At 45.7% G+C, this 18,425-nt stretch overlaps 1 protein-coding gene across 2 annotated transcripts in view; it reads left to right on the top strand.

The window, feature by feature from the left end:
• Positions 1-18,425, top strand: part of DPYSL2 (dihydropyrimidinase like 2) — a 366,898-nt gene that overhangs the window by 286,824 nt on the left and 61,649 nt on the right. For both annotated transcript variants that reach the window (XM_086943522.1, XM_086943523.1), the window contains exon 7: positions 1,287-1,355. In XM_086943522.1, coding sequence (XP_086799648.1) covers positions 1,287-1,355 — 69 coding nt within the window. The remainder of the gene's footprint in view (positions 1-1,286; positions 1,356-18,425) is intronic.

Genomic DNA, 18,425 nt, shown 5'->3' with positions numbered 1-18,425 from the left:
GTCGTCCAGTGGACAAGACTTGCAGTTTATCAGTACTCTAGCAGATAATTTCTGTGATTAATATACTAGGAGCATGACTTTATTGCACTTTCAGGCTGAAGGTCATTGTTTTGATTACTCTTCAGATTGCATAGCTCTCTCATAATATGTTAGAAAATAATGTACTGAATGTTGAGGCATCTGAATGAAAGGGGGCGGCATTCATTCACTCTGTGTTCAATGAATGTGTGCTGAGCCTTATTTGGCAGAGCTCACTGCGGGGAGGGGGGTGCAGACATCAAGTATCCTATTTTAACTGAAGAGTTCTTCAGAGGCATTGACATAAATGTTGGGGGTTTTGGGAACAAGCCAGACTCTGAGGGTTACTTAGGTCAGGTTGCACAGACTGTGTTGCACTGGATACATAGCCACACAGTTGTATCTCTTGCTTATCTCGTAAAGCTCGAGTATGCAAGAGGACTAGATGTTTGTCTTGGAAGACAGTCCATGTGGCACCAAAAGCTATATGAATCTGGACCACTAAAGCTTTATCTTTTGTTTTGGAACCCGGAGTGTGGTCGACAACTTCCACATGTCAAGTGGAAGAAACAAAACTGCCTTGCTCTAAATGGGGTTTGATTAGGCACACTTCAGGATGCCTATTTGTTCCAGAAGAAAGAAGGCGGTGAGATGTTTAGGTGGACTTTAAGCAGAACCATAATCTTGCCTTTGCCATCCTCACTATAATCATTTAGAGACCTCAGCAGCCGGAACATTTCTTAGCTTCAACATTATGTACTTGCCTAATCTATGAATTAGTTGTTTTCCTAGAATAACCAAACCAAACGTTTGATAGTATCTTACTTTTTTTTTTTCTTTAGAGAACAAGAGCTTAAAATATGTTTTTGCAAAGTAAAGACCAGGTGATAAAGATTAGTAGTAGAAAAGGGAGTGGAAAGTAAGGTTGGGGGGGAAGTGATACTTCAGGTTGCAGGAGAAGATTTTGCACACCTAACCTATTCTATTTCCATGCTAATTGGCCATTGCTGGAAAACACGTGTTGACGCATATGCTCCAGTTTTTGTGTGACTGCATCGATTATGTTTTTTTATAATTATATAAAAAATATTACAGTAGCACATAAATAATATGTCTAGAAATTAGGATCAGATCAATATTTGTAATTTTTTGAATGGAAGTGAGCTGAAGAAGACACCACGCTGAAGCACTTCCGATAAAACAACATTCCAACTCTGCCTCGCGGCTACTAATTCATGTTTCGGTTTATTTTGTGTTTTATCATTTAGGAACAACAGAGAATCCTGGAACTGGGCATTACCGGGCCAGAAGGACATGCACTGAGTCGTCCAGAAGAGGTGAGCCTGGGTTTTGGCTTCTTTGCAATGTTTCAAACTGAAATTTATCCTGCAGTTTTGTCTAGCGCCTTCATTTTTTGAGCTGTATCCTGCAGTTCGAGAATTGAAAACTGCTTAGCGTTTTTGATATTAGTAACACCCTGGTCCCCTCTATGATACCTTTATTGATGCACATAGCAACCCATAGCACAGTATTAGACTGGGATGTGCAGTGTACAAAAAGGAACAGCACACTGTCATTCCCCTTGTTTTACATGCAATCTGATTCATGACTACATTTAGCTAATCTACAAATTACTTTGCTGCTTCATCTTGAGTGAAATCTGAGGCCACTCTCAGCATATCTGTGCTCCACACCATTGCTGTTACATTCAAGGGAAGTAGTGCTCTGCAGCTGGAAGAAGTTCAATAACACCTTCCTTTTGGTTAATCTGCGCGCTTAGGTCAGAGACCATTAATAGACCCCTGTTGCGATACTTCAGGTCTTGTTTCTTAAATGTTGTACTCTTCTGAGCTTTATCTTTCATCCCCAGGACTTTAAGCAGAACCATAAGCATGCCTTTGCTATCCTCACTAGCATTGTTTGGAGACCTTAATGAAGTATACCTTCTTCAAATGGATTTCTCCAGTTATTTTCAGTAAATGAGTCATTTGCTTGTCAGAAAATAGCCTAAGCAGCATAATTAAATCTCCTCAGGTGTACCTGGAAATCCCAAAGTGTTCACATTAGCTACTTTTTAGCTATTTAAAACAATCTTAGTTTCATCACGGCATTTGTTATTTCCTGGCAGAATATATTCAGGCGTTGTATCTACTTCTCCATGTGACTCACAGTCCATTGTCTTTGTGCTTCAATTGGTGCTACTTAGTTTCTGTGACTTCCAAATGGGCCGCAGGGGCTATCTGTGCTCTGGATCTTGAGGATCGTCACCCGGATGGTTGTTATCATTTCTTGCCACTTACCAAATCGTGTGTGGCCATATCCTCAATTTCTGGTTTCCTGCCTCTCTTATCTGGTGTTGAGATCAATTTCTTAGGGAGTCCCTTGATTCTCTGATCGCCAGTCACCTCTCTGTATTTAATGCATGGCTCAGGCCTGCTCTGAAATCCTATTTTAAACACTATTTTATTTATAAAGTTTTATAAAGCGCAACTAGGCCCAAGAGGGTATCAGAGTGTTTTACATTTAGGATTGTTGTGTTAAGTCACATCAGTTACAAGAGCATAGTAAGCTACAGTACACAAAAACAATGTTTCAGGAATTCGTAGGAGGGAGGGGAGGAAGGAATCATAGCGGGGAGACGAGGAGGAACTGTGCCCAATGTCCGGCTGGGTAGGTGAAGGTCAAGGGGGAAACCAGGGACAATCTCCTCATTAGCTGTCTAGCATCTCCACTGGGCTTCAGCCATTTTGCTCAGGTCTAAGCGTTCAGAAAACCAGTTTTGAGTTGGTTTGATTTGAGAAGTTTGTATAGCGCTGGCTAGACTCGGCGGTATCAGAGCCCTTAACCAGAGGATTGTTGCATTACAAGGTACAACTAAAACGTTTTATATACGATAACATAGTAAGGTAAAGTAAACAAACAACGCAGTTGAGAGCATTCGAAGGAAAGGAGGAAGGAGCCATAGCAGGGAGACTAGGAAAAACTGTGCCCAATGTTAGGCTGGGTAGGTGACGGTTGAGGGGGAAACCAGGGCCAATCTCCTCATTAGCGGTCTAGCAGCTCCATCGGGCATCAGCCATGTTGCTCAGGTCTCGGTGAGAAGGAAAAGAACGTTTTGAATAGATACATAGGCTACAGTGTTATAATCAAGTAGTGGAAGAGCATGTACCCACTTGAGGACAGAGGTAAAAGGATGGGGGGGAATAAACAAACCAGAGAAGGAGCTGGGGCTGCCATTTATGGCAGATTGGGGGGATGTGATCGAGGTCTGGACGAAGTCGGTACCCATTTTATAACTTCGGATGGGCATAAGGTGTATTATGTGGAAGACGCTTACATTGCAAATTTAAAATCGCCTCTCGTCGTTAGTGAGCTCGTTCTACCATGGTTAACATCATAAGACAGTGCATTATATGGCAGGAACTTATTTTGCGAAGTTATAACCACCCCTCTGCGCTATTGAGCTCATGGTAGCAGTGTTCGCATCAGGGATAACACAGCATCTTCATTTGAGTCCTGGTTTGCCGCCATCTTAGGGTCAGGCACTATGATTATTTTCACTGCAAGCAAGCCCTTCTCCATTTTAGTTGGTAACTTTTGCTGCGTTGAATAGTAGAAGTGTTCTGTTGCTTTACTCTCTGTAGAATAGGCATGAGAGTTCAATATGAGGTCGGCGCCTACGCTGGCATGTTATAGCGGCACCAATTCGTTATTGCGGTCGTTGCAACAGGGTTCACTGAACCCGAGGGGCCGCCATTTTAGATTCAGGCATCCATGTTTCTTTGTCCCATGCCTAGCCGCCACTGAGGCCAGCACATTAGATGCAGCATCTCCCTACTCTGCACTACAGACCTATTTTCTCTCCTCTGCAGTCTAGGACTGGAACGAGAGTGGTGTTGCCGGCCTGAGTTATACCAATTGTTGGTGTTCCTGAGGGAGACACTTTTAGGATACATTGAAGCTAGTTGAGCAACAACTTCCTTTTGGTTGCAGTCTCAGCATTTGGGCCGGGATCATCAGTAATGTAGCCCCCTATCACTTCCCTCAGAAATCCATTTTCATTATTTATTTGGAAGTTTTTGTATAGCGTGAACATTACCCATGCGGGTATCAGAGTGCTTTACACATGCACATAGGACAGAGGCAGTGGAAATAGATACTGTTCTCTGATACTAATAGATGCAAAAATAAACGCATTAAAACATGAAATAACACAGTAGTCAAAACAATGACAGCAAGCAATCGTCATGCGAGTTGTGGAAGAGAACAAATGGAGCACAGTGGGCAGAGATCCTAGGATCTAGGGCAAAAATCTGCTGATGAGCAAAGACTTCACTTCTTTCTTGAAGGAGACCATTGAGGGATTCAGTCTGGTTTCTGGGGACAGTGGTTTCCAGATCATCCGGGTAATCCCAGACTAGGCTCAGTTGGATGTTTTCATTTTGGGAACCTCTGTGGTTTAAGCAGTAGAGTGCTCGAGCTTCTGGAAGATCTGTGGCCACCTGAAAGCCCCAAATTCTGAGCCAGATATCTCGGGGTATTGAAGTGAAGGGCTTTATGGGTCATGCATTGTCTTCTTCCTTACTATCACACTGAGTGACAAAACCATCTTATCCATGGCCTGTGTTCTTGTCAATGTCCTTTTACCTGCTTCTAGCACCTTTAAATTCCTGTTGCTGGGTGTTTATTTGTTATTGTTGGAGTGATTTACTTCCCACGCTTAACATTCTTGATTCATCCTCTTCCGCGCAGTCTGCATCAGTCTGTGGCAAAATGGAAGAGATTCACACAATGGTTCACACAATGGTGCAGCAAGAAGAAGCTACACAAGAAGATGAAAAGAGAATCAACGGTGCTAAGGTATCTCACGCACCTGCTGAAGACAAAGCTGAGCTCATCCTCGCTGAGAGTACACCTGGCAGCAATAGTAGCCTACACAAGGAGAAACAGGGAAAAGTTTTCTTTACATCACAGATAGTAAAGAGATTCCTGGAAGGGGCAAAAAGGATCGCACCACAAAAGAGGATGCCGCCCCTGGCATGGAACCTTAATTTAGTCCTAACAGAGCTCATGAAAGCGCCTTTTGAACCCATACATAAGGCCTCTGTACAAATGCGAACAATGAAAACAGCCTTCTTGGTGGCAATCGCCTCGCTGCGCAGGGTGAGCGAACTACAGGCGCTAACGCTACAAGAACCCTGCATCCAGATACACAATGATAGGGTGGTGATGAGAACAGACACACACACCATGCCAAAGGTGGTGTTGAGGTTCCACATCAACCAGACAGTGCAAATACCAAGCTTCTTTCAGAAACCGGCCACAATCGCAGAGAGGGCACTGCAGACTCTGGACGCTAGAAGGGCAGTAAGGCACTACATAGGAAGAACCAAGGAACACAGGAAGAAAAAGCAGTTCTTTGTGTCCTTCGCAAGCAGTTTCCTGGGTAGACCAGTAACAAAGGGAACCATCGCATGATGGATCGCACAAATGATACAATTCTACCACAAACAAGCAGATCAAGAACTATCAGAGGTGGCACGGGCCCACTATACTATGAAAAAGGGAGCAACGATAGCCTTCCTGGCTAACACACCCATTCAAGACATATGCCTGGCGGCAACATGGGCTTCAGTGCACACGTTCACTAAGCACTACTGTGTGGATATACAAATGAACAAGGAAGAACAAGTAGGACAGAAGGTGCTTCAACATATATTCAACAACCAACGCTCATCTTCCACCCAGCCGCCACAAACATAACAAACCGCTACTAAGTCTATGCACAGCATAGTGAATCCAGAAAGATTCACGCTGCAAAACGAATAGTTTTCTTACCTGTCGGTGTAGTTTTGCAACTTGAAGATCTTTCTGGATTCACTAGCGAACCCACCCTCCTCCGCCAGAAAGATGAGGCTGAAGAAGATGGTGGTAAAACAAGGACTATACTGAAATAGACACCTTAAAGGACAAAGCGGGTAAATCACTTACTTGAACATTGCAGAGGATTCGCAAACAGAACACAAAACGAGAAAAAAAAACAGAAGATGGCGCCCAAAGGTGGGTGCTTCCGCATGAAGCGTGCCGACATCACGGGAAGGACACCAAAAGGTGGGGCGTCAACGCCCACCTGGGCTCTAAAAAAAAAAAGAGCGAAAAGACTACGATTCCGTACCCAACCACTAGACTGCAGAATAATGCACAGCATCGTGAATCCAGAAAAATCTTCAAGCTGCAAAACTACACCGACAGGTAAATTATTTGATTCTATGTGTTAATCAGTTGGGACCAGATGACTGTAAGTTACAATTATAATTTGAAACGTCAACTTTTTGGGAGTTACATGAAAGAAAAATGTGATGACGATGAATAACTGGTATCGTCCTTCTGCACATTTTTTAAAATGCTTCTCTTTCTCTCTTATTAGTGTAAAACATTCTGCCTCCTATGACTCTAAATTTCTAATTGCACCTTGGAGTGCTGAAAGTGCTGTCTCTATGACTCATAATGCACCCTTCTCCTGGAGCTTGGGCTACATATAACCTAAGGGTAGAGCATTCACAAAACCTACAACTCTTGGAAGCGGACTACGATAAACATTTTGAAGGGATTTCAATTTAGTAACATTGCTGTGACTGATGTGATAAAGGGTAATTTGTCAAGTTTTAGGGTTTTTCTATATTAGTGGTCCACAACCAGACATTTGTTACTTAAAGATTTTTAAGCCTGGTAATTAATCACATCCTAAATAACATACCGGTGCTGGATTACTCCGCTGCCATCATTATTCCAGTCTTTGCAAAATGCAGACATTTTTGTCTTGCACACAGGTATAAATAACAAGGCAATCTCCATCCATAGATGGCTTCAGATATGTTTGCTGTTTATTAATTGACCTGTGGAGTGGAAATGGTGTTAATAAGTGTGTACATGCCATATTCACAATCAGTTATGGTTAAACCTTTTTATTATGATTTTAACCATTGCAGCGTGAGGAGGTTTCTTTAATGCTGTATGTAATCAAGTTAATGTTAACAGAAAAGCTTGTGGCGTGGCGAATCAAAGAAATTGTCACATGATTCTGCTCACAAGAACAGTGTTTTTATAGTTGAGTTGTCTTTTGACCTGAAGATATGCCCATCCCAGAATGTACTGATTAGCACTGTCCCTTCACACATTTTCAGGACTTATCCTCAAAGAATGCTCTAAATTGTTGTGTGTAATAGATGAATTTAACCCCTTCACTGCTAAACCTCCCCCCCCCCCCCCCCTGCCCCCTTTTTTATGCCTTTTTTGGCTATTTGGGGTAGTTCGCGCTTAAGCCCCTGTAATGTTTTGTCCACTTAAGGTATCCAAGCCCAATTTGTGTCCCTTTCTTCCAACACCTTGAGGATTCTAAAGGTACCCAGGGTTTGTGGATTCCCCTAGAGGGGACAGAGAAATTGTCCAAAATACATCTAATTTTATTTTTTTCAGGACAAAATGGGGAAAAAGTGCTGCAGGAGAAGGTGTTTGTTATTTTCCATGCCAAAGCTATTAACAGAGGGTCTGTGGTGCTAAAATCTCCATCTTCTCAGCTTTCAAGAACAGGCAGACATTTTTCAGCTAACCAACATTTTCTACGCAGTTTTGGCATTTTACTGGGACATAGTCTATTTTATCCTATATTTTGTGCTTTTAACCTCCTTCAGTTAGTGGTAGAAATGTGCGTGAAAGCAATAATAGATCCCAGAGAACTATACTTTTCTAAAAGTAGACAAAGTTCTAAATTCATTAAGAGGCCATTTGTGTTGATACTTCAAGGTTGTTCTACAGAAACTAACAATTGAAATAAAAAAATATTGAAATGGAGTTCGAAAAAACAGACATTTGTGCCATCTTTTTCACCTATAACTTCTAATAAAGGCAGATTTTTTAAAAGTAATACACCGTAACGTCCGCTGGACCCTTCTGATTGTGGGGATAGATAGGACTTGTAGGTTAACCTAGAATCCGAGGTTCCCAAAGCCAATAACTGAGCTGCCTCTTGCAATAGTTTTTCATTGTGTACTGGGTATATAGCAATTAATCCGGTAAAATATATAGAGTGAATAATAGGCACCAAGGAAACCTATATATTTCCGAAATGTGAACAAAATATAGAGTATAGAAGCAGTGGTTATTTGCACATCTCCGAAACTGTGGGTACCCATACAAGCATGTGAATTAGCGTACATTTTTTAATTACTTATTTTTTTACACATTGTCTTACATTTGGAAGGCAGAAATGCAAAGAAAGTCAAATGGTAATAACACTTGTTCTACTATTATGTCTTCCCCGAAGTCTCCTGATAAAAGTGGTACCTCACTTGTGTAGGTATGCCTAGTGCCCGCAACAGGAAACAGCCCAACACGCAACATGACATAATCACATTTTTCCTGTGAAATTGACCCTTTTTTGCAATGTTCCTAGCTGTGGATTTTACACCCTAGCTCAGCCGGCACCTAGGGAAACCTAGCAAACCTATACATTGTTGAAAACTAGACACCCAGGGGAATTCAGGATGGGGTGACTTGTGCGGCTCTCACTCGATTCTGTTAACCAGAATCCCTTGCAAGCCTCAAACAAAAACATTTTTCTCATATTTAGGGAGTTCTGAAATCTGCAGGGTGCCACAAACTTCCAGCCACCTAGCATTCCCCAAAGATTCCCGATAACAATGGAACCTCACTTGTTTGGGTAAGCCTAGTGCCTTCGAAACGGCCTAAAGCGTACTGTGGAAAAATCAAAATTATGAGATGCCTGGGCTTTGCGGCCATGTAGTGAAACCTACCAAACCCAGACATTTCTGAAAAGTAGACACCTGGGGGGGGGGTCCAGAGAGGTGTGACTTGCGTGGATCCCCCAACGTTTTCCTACCCAGAATCCCTTGAAAACTTCAAATTTAGCTGAAATGAGCTGATCAGCTCATTTCAGTTTCATATGTAATGACATCAGTGCACCCTGCGTGCGATTTGTCATTACATTTGAAGAAAAAAAATGCCTCGGAAAGTTGAGGAAGTTCTTCACAACCTCCTGAGGCATACAGGAAATCCCTCTTCCGTCTGCAGCAGATGGATTTTGTGCTTGTTGTGCATGACGGAATGGTTCCGTCATGAGCACAAGAGCACTGTTGCTAATGACTGAACCATTCCATCATGAACACCGAAGGGCTTAATTCCTCGTATGGAATGTTCTGGAAACAGTAATCTGCCTTCATGATAAATAGAACAATTTATCGGCCAGAATGGCCAAATACCGGCCTAAGAGGGCAACAATGCTCAGAGCCTGCCATACTCCTGTGTACATCAACGTGCAAATCCAAATCTCCTTGTCCTACTGTCTGTTTTTTTTTAATTTATTTTTTTAAAGCATTTTTACTGCTTTATAGCGATGACAATTTGTGCAGTTCGGGCCAGACCAAGTCCTCATTAGAGGAAAAGTAATACAGTCATTATATAAATGCGTCAGCTCAGATATAACCAACATGTTGTGAAATGTGACAGTTCTTACAATACAGTAATTTGAATTTTGGCCTGCACCTAACAAAGTTACTAAACTGTCCTATCCCCCACCACCCCTTCCAAACTTTGCTTTGTCCCAGTTTCAGGAGCATACTACAGTTTATTTCCCCCACGCAGTAGGGGGCTACCACTCTTGTCTGCACAGTGGAGTGTATATCCCAGGGCATCCTCCATTGATAACTGACAACATTCAGGCGAACCCCGGATACGGTCAGAAAGTATTGAACTCTCTGGGGAATCAGTCAGATTCTTTCAGACATTTTAGTAAGGCGTCGCACACTCTAGCCAAACACCTCAAAGCAAGCACGCCCAACGGCAACGCCCAACCAGAGCACAGTAGAAAAATCAGTGGCGCTCTACTTAACTGTCGCTCCCTCAAAAAGCATAAACTGGAAGTATTCGACCTTCTAACTGACAACAAATGGGACCTACTATGCCTTACTGAAACTTGGCTGGACGAAGACTCAGACCCTGAAGTCAGGGAGGCCCTGCCCCCTGGATATGCAATTTGCAGGCAGGATAGACCTAAGGGAAGGGGAGGTGGCATTGCCATAATCTATAGAATGAATATGACATGCACCCTCGAACCTGTCACTATAACAGATAGCGAAACTGGAGCTTTCTCCATCGATATTGACAAAAATACGGTCATCAAAGGCCTACTGATCTATAGACCTCCGGGAGGTAGCAGAAACTTCACAGAAAGTCTTATCCAGAACGTCACCCCACTGGCTATGAGATACAGGAAGTTCCTTGTATTAGTTGATATTAATCTCCACATTGAAGACCTTAACAACTCAGCTGCTCAAGAATTGTGCCAAGAGCTGCAGACCTTACAATTAGTAACTGCCTCCCACCTCCCGACTCATCGCCAGGGGCACTTTCTTGACCCCATTTTTAATAACTTGGAGGATTTGAAACAGGATACTCCCATTCCTTTGCTGTGGACAGATCACTTCCTAGTCCCTTTTAACTTCCTAGTCATGACTCATCATAAAAAAACTCACCATTGCGCAAATAAACTACAAAGGAAATGGGCCAGGTTTTCCATGGATTCTTTCGAACATCACTTCCTACTAAACGGTTCCCCCGCAGACTTAGGAGTGGACGTTGACAGACCTTGCGTAGCCCTGGACGGACACATCACTAAAGCCCTGGACATCACTGCCCCTTGGGCCAATAAGGGCCCGGAGCGACAAACTAAAACTGCACCTTGGTTCTGCACAACTCTTAGAGAAACCAAGGCAGCCTGTAAGAGGCTTGAACGCGCCTGGAGAAGGAACTATTCACTAGAGGCAAGAGATGTATACAGAGCTAGTATAAAAGAATATCACCTCCAAATTAGGAAAGCCAAAGCGACCTTCTATGCGGATCGAATAGATAGTGCTAAATGCTCATCCAAGGAACTCTTCAGGATTTATAAAGAGATTACTACACCTCCCCCTGTTTTAGAGCAGGCCGACACATCAGCACAATCATGTAACGCCATCGCGGAATTTTTCCACAAAAAAGTACGCGACATTTACAACAGTTTCCCGGATGATGCCAGAACTGGCTCTAACCTTCTTCCTCCTCATGAAGAAGCAGCTTGGGAGGCAACGATCGAAGACTGCCTTACAGTATTCCAGGTTCCGTCGGAAGATCTCCTGATAGCCATTGCTAAAGGCATTAAATCAGGCTCCCCGCACGATCCTGCCCCTGCCAAATTCCTGGCCAGCGCCATGAGCCATCTGGCACCCTATGTTGGCCACGTTCTATCTACCTCTTTTAACACTGGCAAGGTCCCTCACCGGTGGAAACAGGCAGTCGTACTGCCTCTGAAGAAAAAACCCAACATCAGTGCGTCCCAGCTCAGCAACTTACGCCCCATTTCGCTTTTACCCTTCGTCTCTAAACTGGCGGAAAAGCTGGTTAACCAACAACTATCCGCGCACATAGAGTCCAGAGGCCTCCTGCACACCAACCAATCGGGCTTCCGAGCACGCCACTCCACAGAATCAGCCCTCCTTTTTTCGACTGAGGCACTGAGGAGGCACGTAGATGCGGGACATGTGGCAGCACTAGTGCTTCTGGACCTCAGTGCAGCCTTCGACACTGTAGCACATCATACGCTGCTGCAGTGTCTGAAGAAAGGAGGGGTGACAGGCATGGCCTGGTTATGGCTGGAATCTTTTCTCACCAACCGTAGCTTCTCGGTAGAGCAAGGAGGAGCACGCTCCGACACCTTTGACCTCGGTCAAGGAGTGCCGCAGGGCTCAAGCCTCAGTCCTACCCTTTTTAATTTATATGTCACCCCCGTGGCTACTACTGCGGAACGATATGGGGTAGAAGTAGTGACATACGCAGACGACACACAGTTGGTGGTCGCTCTGACCCAACCTGCTGAACAAGCTGCCGCTAACTTCTCAGCATGCCTCCAGGATATGGCGGGATGGATGGCGAAGAATTGCCTCCGTCTTAACGGTGACAAGACTGAGGTGCTGATTGTTGGAAAACCCCCCTCAGTCTGGTCATCTGCCTGGTGGCCACAGACCCTGGGGCCCCTTCCTACCCCTAGTGATCAGGTCAAGAATCTGGGAGTATGGGTGGACTCAAAATTGGACTACGACTACCATACTAGACGGGTAGCCGGTACGTGCTTCTCGATTCTACGGAAACTCCGCAAAACCATCGACCTGCTCCCAGAATCATCTAGGAAGACCCTGGTCCACGCCCTTGTCACATCAAGACTGGACTACGGCAACGCCCTTTATCTGGGGGCCAATGCCTCTAGCCGGCGGCGACTGCAGACAATTCAGAATGCTGCCGCCCGCCTGGTCCTCCGGCTGCCCAGAAGAGCCCCCTCAAAAAAATCCCTACAAACTCTTCATTGGCTTCCGATCAATGAAAGAATTGATTTCAAAGTCCTTTGTATCGGTCACAGGATCGTACATGGCAAGGGCCCGGCCTTCCTTCGGAACCTTCTTTGCCCCTATACGCCCACTCGACAACTCCGCTCGTTAGGAGCAGGCCTCCTCGCTGTCCCCAGACACAAGAAAGCCAGAATGGGAGGAAGATCCTTTCGTACTTTGGCAGCACATAAATGGAACTCTCTCCCCCTGAGCTTAAGAGTGGAAACATCAGAGCTCAGCTTCCGTAGAAAGCTCAAAACATTCCTCTTTCCCAAAGATTAGCCCGTCTTGTTTGACTGACGGAGTAGATGGCTCTTCTGACAGCGCGGGGACACACTGAAAGTGTAACCATGCGCTTTACAAATCCAGAAATAAATAAATAAATAGCCTTGTATATTGTGCTGCTACCTTTCCTCACCTCCTGGAATAAGACGGCACTTTCATATCCAGCCCATAGGAGAAAGACCTCCCTCAATTTGTTAACCTGAGGCTCCTGGTAGCTCCGATTTCATCGTGATCTCATGCTTCGTGGTTATATTTAAGCCTACAAATGTAGTAGTTACTTTATGTTTAGCTGGTCGTGGGAAGCTCCCTAATCAACATGCTAGTGGAGCAGATGGGATCATTCTTTCCATAACTTCGTTGATACAGGTCACTACCCCCTCTCAGAAGTCTTGCAGGGTGGGGCTTGCCCATATATGGAGTATTTCTGCTCCCTGTTCCCCACATTCGGAGCATGCTACCTCTAGTGCTCCCAACGTCTGCATAATTTTCCGCAGGTAAGGTATGCCCTATGTAAAAAATAAAAAATGATTCATTTGAATCTGGCATTGCGCGAGACCATATAGGTGTTAGTATTATAGCCCAATTTGAGTTTGTGATCGGGAGAGAAAAGTCCTCTTCCGATTTTTGACACAGTTCCTACAGAGGCGTATTTATGTCTGCCTATAACGTTTTGTATAAGAAGTTGGCAGCTCGGACTTGCCAGGATGTGGTGCATGGGACCAGACTACTTTGTTGGGTGGGGTGGGGTTTTGCCGATCTGGCTCTCGAGTGGTTCAGCTGAGACAATACTGCTACTTGGTGTGCTAAAAATTGTCCCAAGGGTAGTTTCAAGATTTCCAAGAGCTCTTCAAATGGCAGTGATGTGCCATTTCTGTAAAGGTCCCCTACTCCATAAACACCAAATGCTACTCATTCGTTATTGTTTATGACCACCAGGCTTTGCAGTGGGATGTCTGGTGAGTAAAGTAAGCAGGTTTGGGTATGCTGCAGGCAGCACAGCCAGTAGCGCTGTATGACTTGCAGCTCAATGAAGCCCTCTACTACAGGGCGTTTGGAAGTCCGGAGGATCTGGGATAATGTATGGAGCCCAGGGGATCCAGGCAGGGCTCAATCTGAAGTCGAGCCATTGTTTAAACCACTGAATTTGGGCCGCTAGGTAGGAAACCTCAAAACCAGCTGCTGCTAGGCCCATTCAGAAGTAGGACAGTGCAATTTAGTTAGTGCCACTCTGCGCCTACCTGCATCCCGAATGAGCTCCACCAATAACTAGTATCTCTGCAAACATTTTGCGGGGAATGACAACTGGTAGTGCAGAGAAAAAATAAAGTAAGCTGGGGAGTGCCACCATTTTCGCAACTGCTATTCGTCCCACTATGGATAATGGAAGAGTCTTCCAATATCTCACACTGGCGCAAAAGGTTTTGATAGCCGCCCCTATGTTACCATCGAGAATGTCTTGGGTATTATGTTATATTTTGATCCTCGGTACTTCATGCAGGACCCTTCCGATGATAGCCTGCGTAGGTCCTGTGGTCGTGGCAAAAGTTGGTTTAGGCAGAATGCGTGTGGTTTTTGTCAATTGATGCAGAAGAGTGAGTTATTACCGAAGTGCTGTAACAACGAAATTGCCCCTGGTAAATGCTCCACATTATTAAGAAATAGGACCATTTCATCTGCATAAAGTGCAATATTGTGGGAGATCTTTTGGCATGCCTAACCCAGGTAGAATGTCCCAGTTTGTGCCCCATTAGCCAGTGGCTCGACAGCAAGGTCACAGTAGCATGGAGAGCGGGCAGCCTTCCCTTGTTCTCCTCCCTTCCACCTAGGAGTGAGATATTACCCTGCCAGAGCGGACTCACGCAGTGGGTCCTCATGCCCAGTCCCAGCTGGTTCATCACTTTGTACAGGTAGTCCCATCGTAGACTATCAAATGCCTTTTCAATGCTGATGGAGATGATCAGTTCTCTATCCTCTTCTGGGTAAGCCGTCTCCATGATAGAGAGGAGCTGGCGAATGTTCAGAGCTGTATTTCGCCCTCGGATGAAACCATTTCGGTCAGTATGTATAACGGTAGACATATGTGAGAGGAGACAGTGGCCAATATGCGACTTAAAATCTTGCAGTCTATATTTATCATTGATAGTGGTCGATATGCTCTCGCATCAGGAGGGGGCCCACCATGGTTTCAGTATGGGTTTTACTAGGGCCTTGTTGGTAGCAGTAAGGAGCGTACCATCCTCCAGAGCCGCAGCGTCTAATGCAACTAGTTTAAGAGCGAGTTCCTCCACATATGCGGCATCGAACCGAACTGGAAGGTACTTTGGCGCAAGCCATGGCCTTAATCAGAGTGCAGACCTCCTGGAGGGTTACGGGGCCACCCAACTCCACAGTGACCACTGCGTCTATACTCCGCAATTCTATAGGCCCCAAAATGTTTGAGGGCTCCTGGCGGTGGTGCAAGGGGAGGGTGGGGGAGGGGGGGTCGGTGTGCATATAGGGTGGTATAGTAGTCCTCAAATCTTCGTTGATTTTATTCTGCCCAAAGAATCTCTTTCCTGCAGTGCATTCTATCTCTAGTATTAAGGAGCACCTGGGCAAGGGGGTAGGAAGCCATGCTTGGAATGTTCCTGCTTTGTCACATTCAGCATGAGCTCTGGTCATATTTTCATGGTAGTTGAACCATCTAAGCTTCTCTGTACTTGCTGCCAGTAGTTCCTTTGCATCCATTGGCTGTTGTTGCAGTGCTGGGTGCCCTGCTTTCTCCAGGTCTCTCAAAGCTTTCTCTAGGTTTTCCATATTGCATATTAGGGTATGTTGGGCTCCCATCCCCTCAGCAATACACTTGCCTCTGACCATTGTTTTGAAAGCGTCCAACTCGGTCAGAGGGGATGCTGTCGAGTGAGCGTGGTCTATAAAGTAACTTGTTATAGCTTCTCCTATGGTTTGCCTAAACTTGGGTCTTCTGGGATCTCCAATTATAGTTGCCAGTCTGGGATTCGGGGACAGTCTCTGTGGCAGTCTAATGTGAGCAATATCTGGTTGTGCCACAAAGGTGTTCACTATGACATACAGTCCCATGCACCTCTGGGGAGCTAAGGAAGCTGTCCAACTGTACATGCAAGTCGTACATCCCTGAGAAAAATGAGTAGACTCTAATCCCGGATTGCATCTGTCTTCAGGAGTCTACAAGGGCTCGTCTCCGTTGCTAGTCCTGGTACATCCGCACTAGCAGCACAACAGGGTAGTCACGCAAAGATGGATGGGAGCTATGGAGTGTGGTGTCAGTCACGCTATTATAGTCCCCACCAAGTATTGTAGGCTGTATCAGGTGTGGGGCCAGCTTTCTGAATATAATTTTTTATGCACACCTATGTAAATCCGGAATACTTGATGAGTCGAGTGGCCAAAGGAAAATGCCTACATGATGAGGTGTGATAAGCCCAGAAGTAGGGCTCGAGATATTGGGGCCTGTTTGCCTTTTTGGGGTTATTGCACCCTCTGCTCTATCCCCCCCTCCACCCCCCCCACCCCCCCCAATTCAGCATCAGTGCTCGGGGGCAGACCCAGCTGTGGGATTTTATGTTATCACTTGGTGACAGGGGGCAGTGCTCCTGTTCTCTCCCACTGTAGTGCATGTAGGATCTCAGTACAGGGTTTTCTCTCATGGGGGCAGTGACAGAAGGTGTTTGGGTACACGCACAATTGGCCATTGACTTGTGGGCTGGGGCAGAGCAGTCTCATTCAGTGGTGGCAAATCAGTCTTATGTGTGCAATGGAGGTTCTGGGCACCCCAGTGCTAGACAATTGATTTGCCAGGAGGCAGGTAAATACAAAATTTCATGCAGTGGCACCAGCGGCTATTGTATAGGAGGGTCAAGTACCGGGAGAAAGAGGGGGGTCAACAGCGAGCTCCTGTGTCTGTCACAGTCCGTTATGCAGGCATATTTTCCCTGGAACCTCTACTAAATTTGGTTCCCTTGTGGGATACCCCATGCCTTCTTTTTATTATAGCAGGCTGCCCTGTGAACATTTTGCCACCTCTCCTGTCACGTGGCCTGTAACACGACGGGGGCCCGATGAGAAGTGCAATGTCAAATGGGCTGCTACAGCGATTCACTGTAGCATTAAAGGGGTGTTGGCTGGAAGGGTGTTTGTAAGGGCTGGCTACACTTAATTGTCTGGTAGAGCAGCGCATTTGCAAGTGTGCACCAGCTGCCCCAGATTTTATCTTGGTCACTGCCCTGCTTTATCAGATCAGGCCCCAGGCCCCCCCAATGCTGTGACATCGCTCTCCTGATAGGGCCCAGCAGGAGCAATCCCGACACTCCCCTTGGAACGCTGAGGCCAATATGCCTCTCCAGTATTTACTCCGTGGATTCGGCATCATGCAGTTCCAGCAGCTGACAATTGGGCAGGTCTGGAACTTCTCTGCGCTGCCATCTAGTAAGGCTGCCTTGCGGCTCGGTGCAGAGAATACCCTCACAGCGCTACTACACATCAGCAGGATGCCCAAATTCTGAGTTGGGGACTTTGGGGTACATTTTGCCTCACCCCTCTTATAGTGATTACCCCTCTCTCCACTGCAACGGTTCTGAGGCAATGGAAACAGGCTATGGTAGTTCCCCTTCTCAAAAAGCTGTCCCTGGATCCAGAAAAATTAGAAAACTTTCACCCAATTTCTCTTCCACCTTGGGCAGCTAAAATCTCTGAGGCACATATTAACACCAGCCTTACAGCGTTTTTGAACACGAACTGCACCCTGGATCCCATGCAGAACGGTTTCCGCCCAGGGCACAGTACGAAGACAGCACTTCTTGCTGTGACTGAACATCTGCGGACTGTTTTTTTTTTTTTTTTTTTCTTTTCTAAAACCTTTATTGTACCTTCATATAGTTACACAGCACGCCGCCTACAACCCCGAAGGGCCGGCCGCAAAACGAAAGAGAAAACTCGCAATGCCATCCACGTAGTATTGAGGTCCATGCGTTGAAAAAGTCATTGTAATGAAGGCATGCCACAGGAAGAAATGAAGGATGTTAGCACATTTGTCAGTAAGAATTGATGAGGTTTTCATTTTCTATTTTCTGAAAACAACAAAGGGAACAAAAGAACATTGGGAAATCAGTGCGATCATTGACAATGTACATTGCAGGATAGGTATAGGATTAGCCTAAGGACAGGATAAAGTGCCGTGTTATCTAGGAATCGACATGGGGTGTGGAGAAACTACCACTCTTTCATCACCCTCCCGCATGATCCCCCCTCCCCCCCCCATCATTCCCCCTCAGTCCATCCCCTCCTCCTCATCTGAATCTAGTGAATCATCCTCCGGCAGAGGATCGCAGATATCGCCCCGGTATGCATTCCATGGGGACCAGACCTTGTTCCATTTGCCCGGGCAGGCCCGACTTAGGTACACCGCCCTTTCAGTCACCATTGTTCTATCCATGTTCATGCACCACTGTGATGTTGTCGGAAGGTCTGCCACCCCCCAGCGCTGCGCAATGTCTCGCTTCGCCACCATCATCCCCAGTGTCACCCAGAGGCGGCCATACCGTGACAGGTCCGTCGGTTCCCAAACGTTGAGGAGACACCGCCGTGGCTCCGGAAGGACCGAGACCTCCAGTACCTGGGATATAGTACGCAAAACTTGGCGCCAGTAGTTTTGTATGCGCGGGCAGTCCCAGA

This window comes from Lissotriton vulgaris, chromosome 11 (assembly GCF_964263255.1).
Source record: "Lissotriton vulgaris chromosome 11, aLisVul1.2, whole genome shotgun sequence".
NCBI lineage: Eukaryota > Metazoa > Chordata > Amphibia > Caudata > Salamandridae > Lissotriton > Lissotriton vulgaris.
The sequence above is the reverse complement of the archived record's forward strand: the minus strand, read 5'-3'. Positions and strand labels throughout refer to the sequence as shown.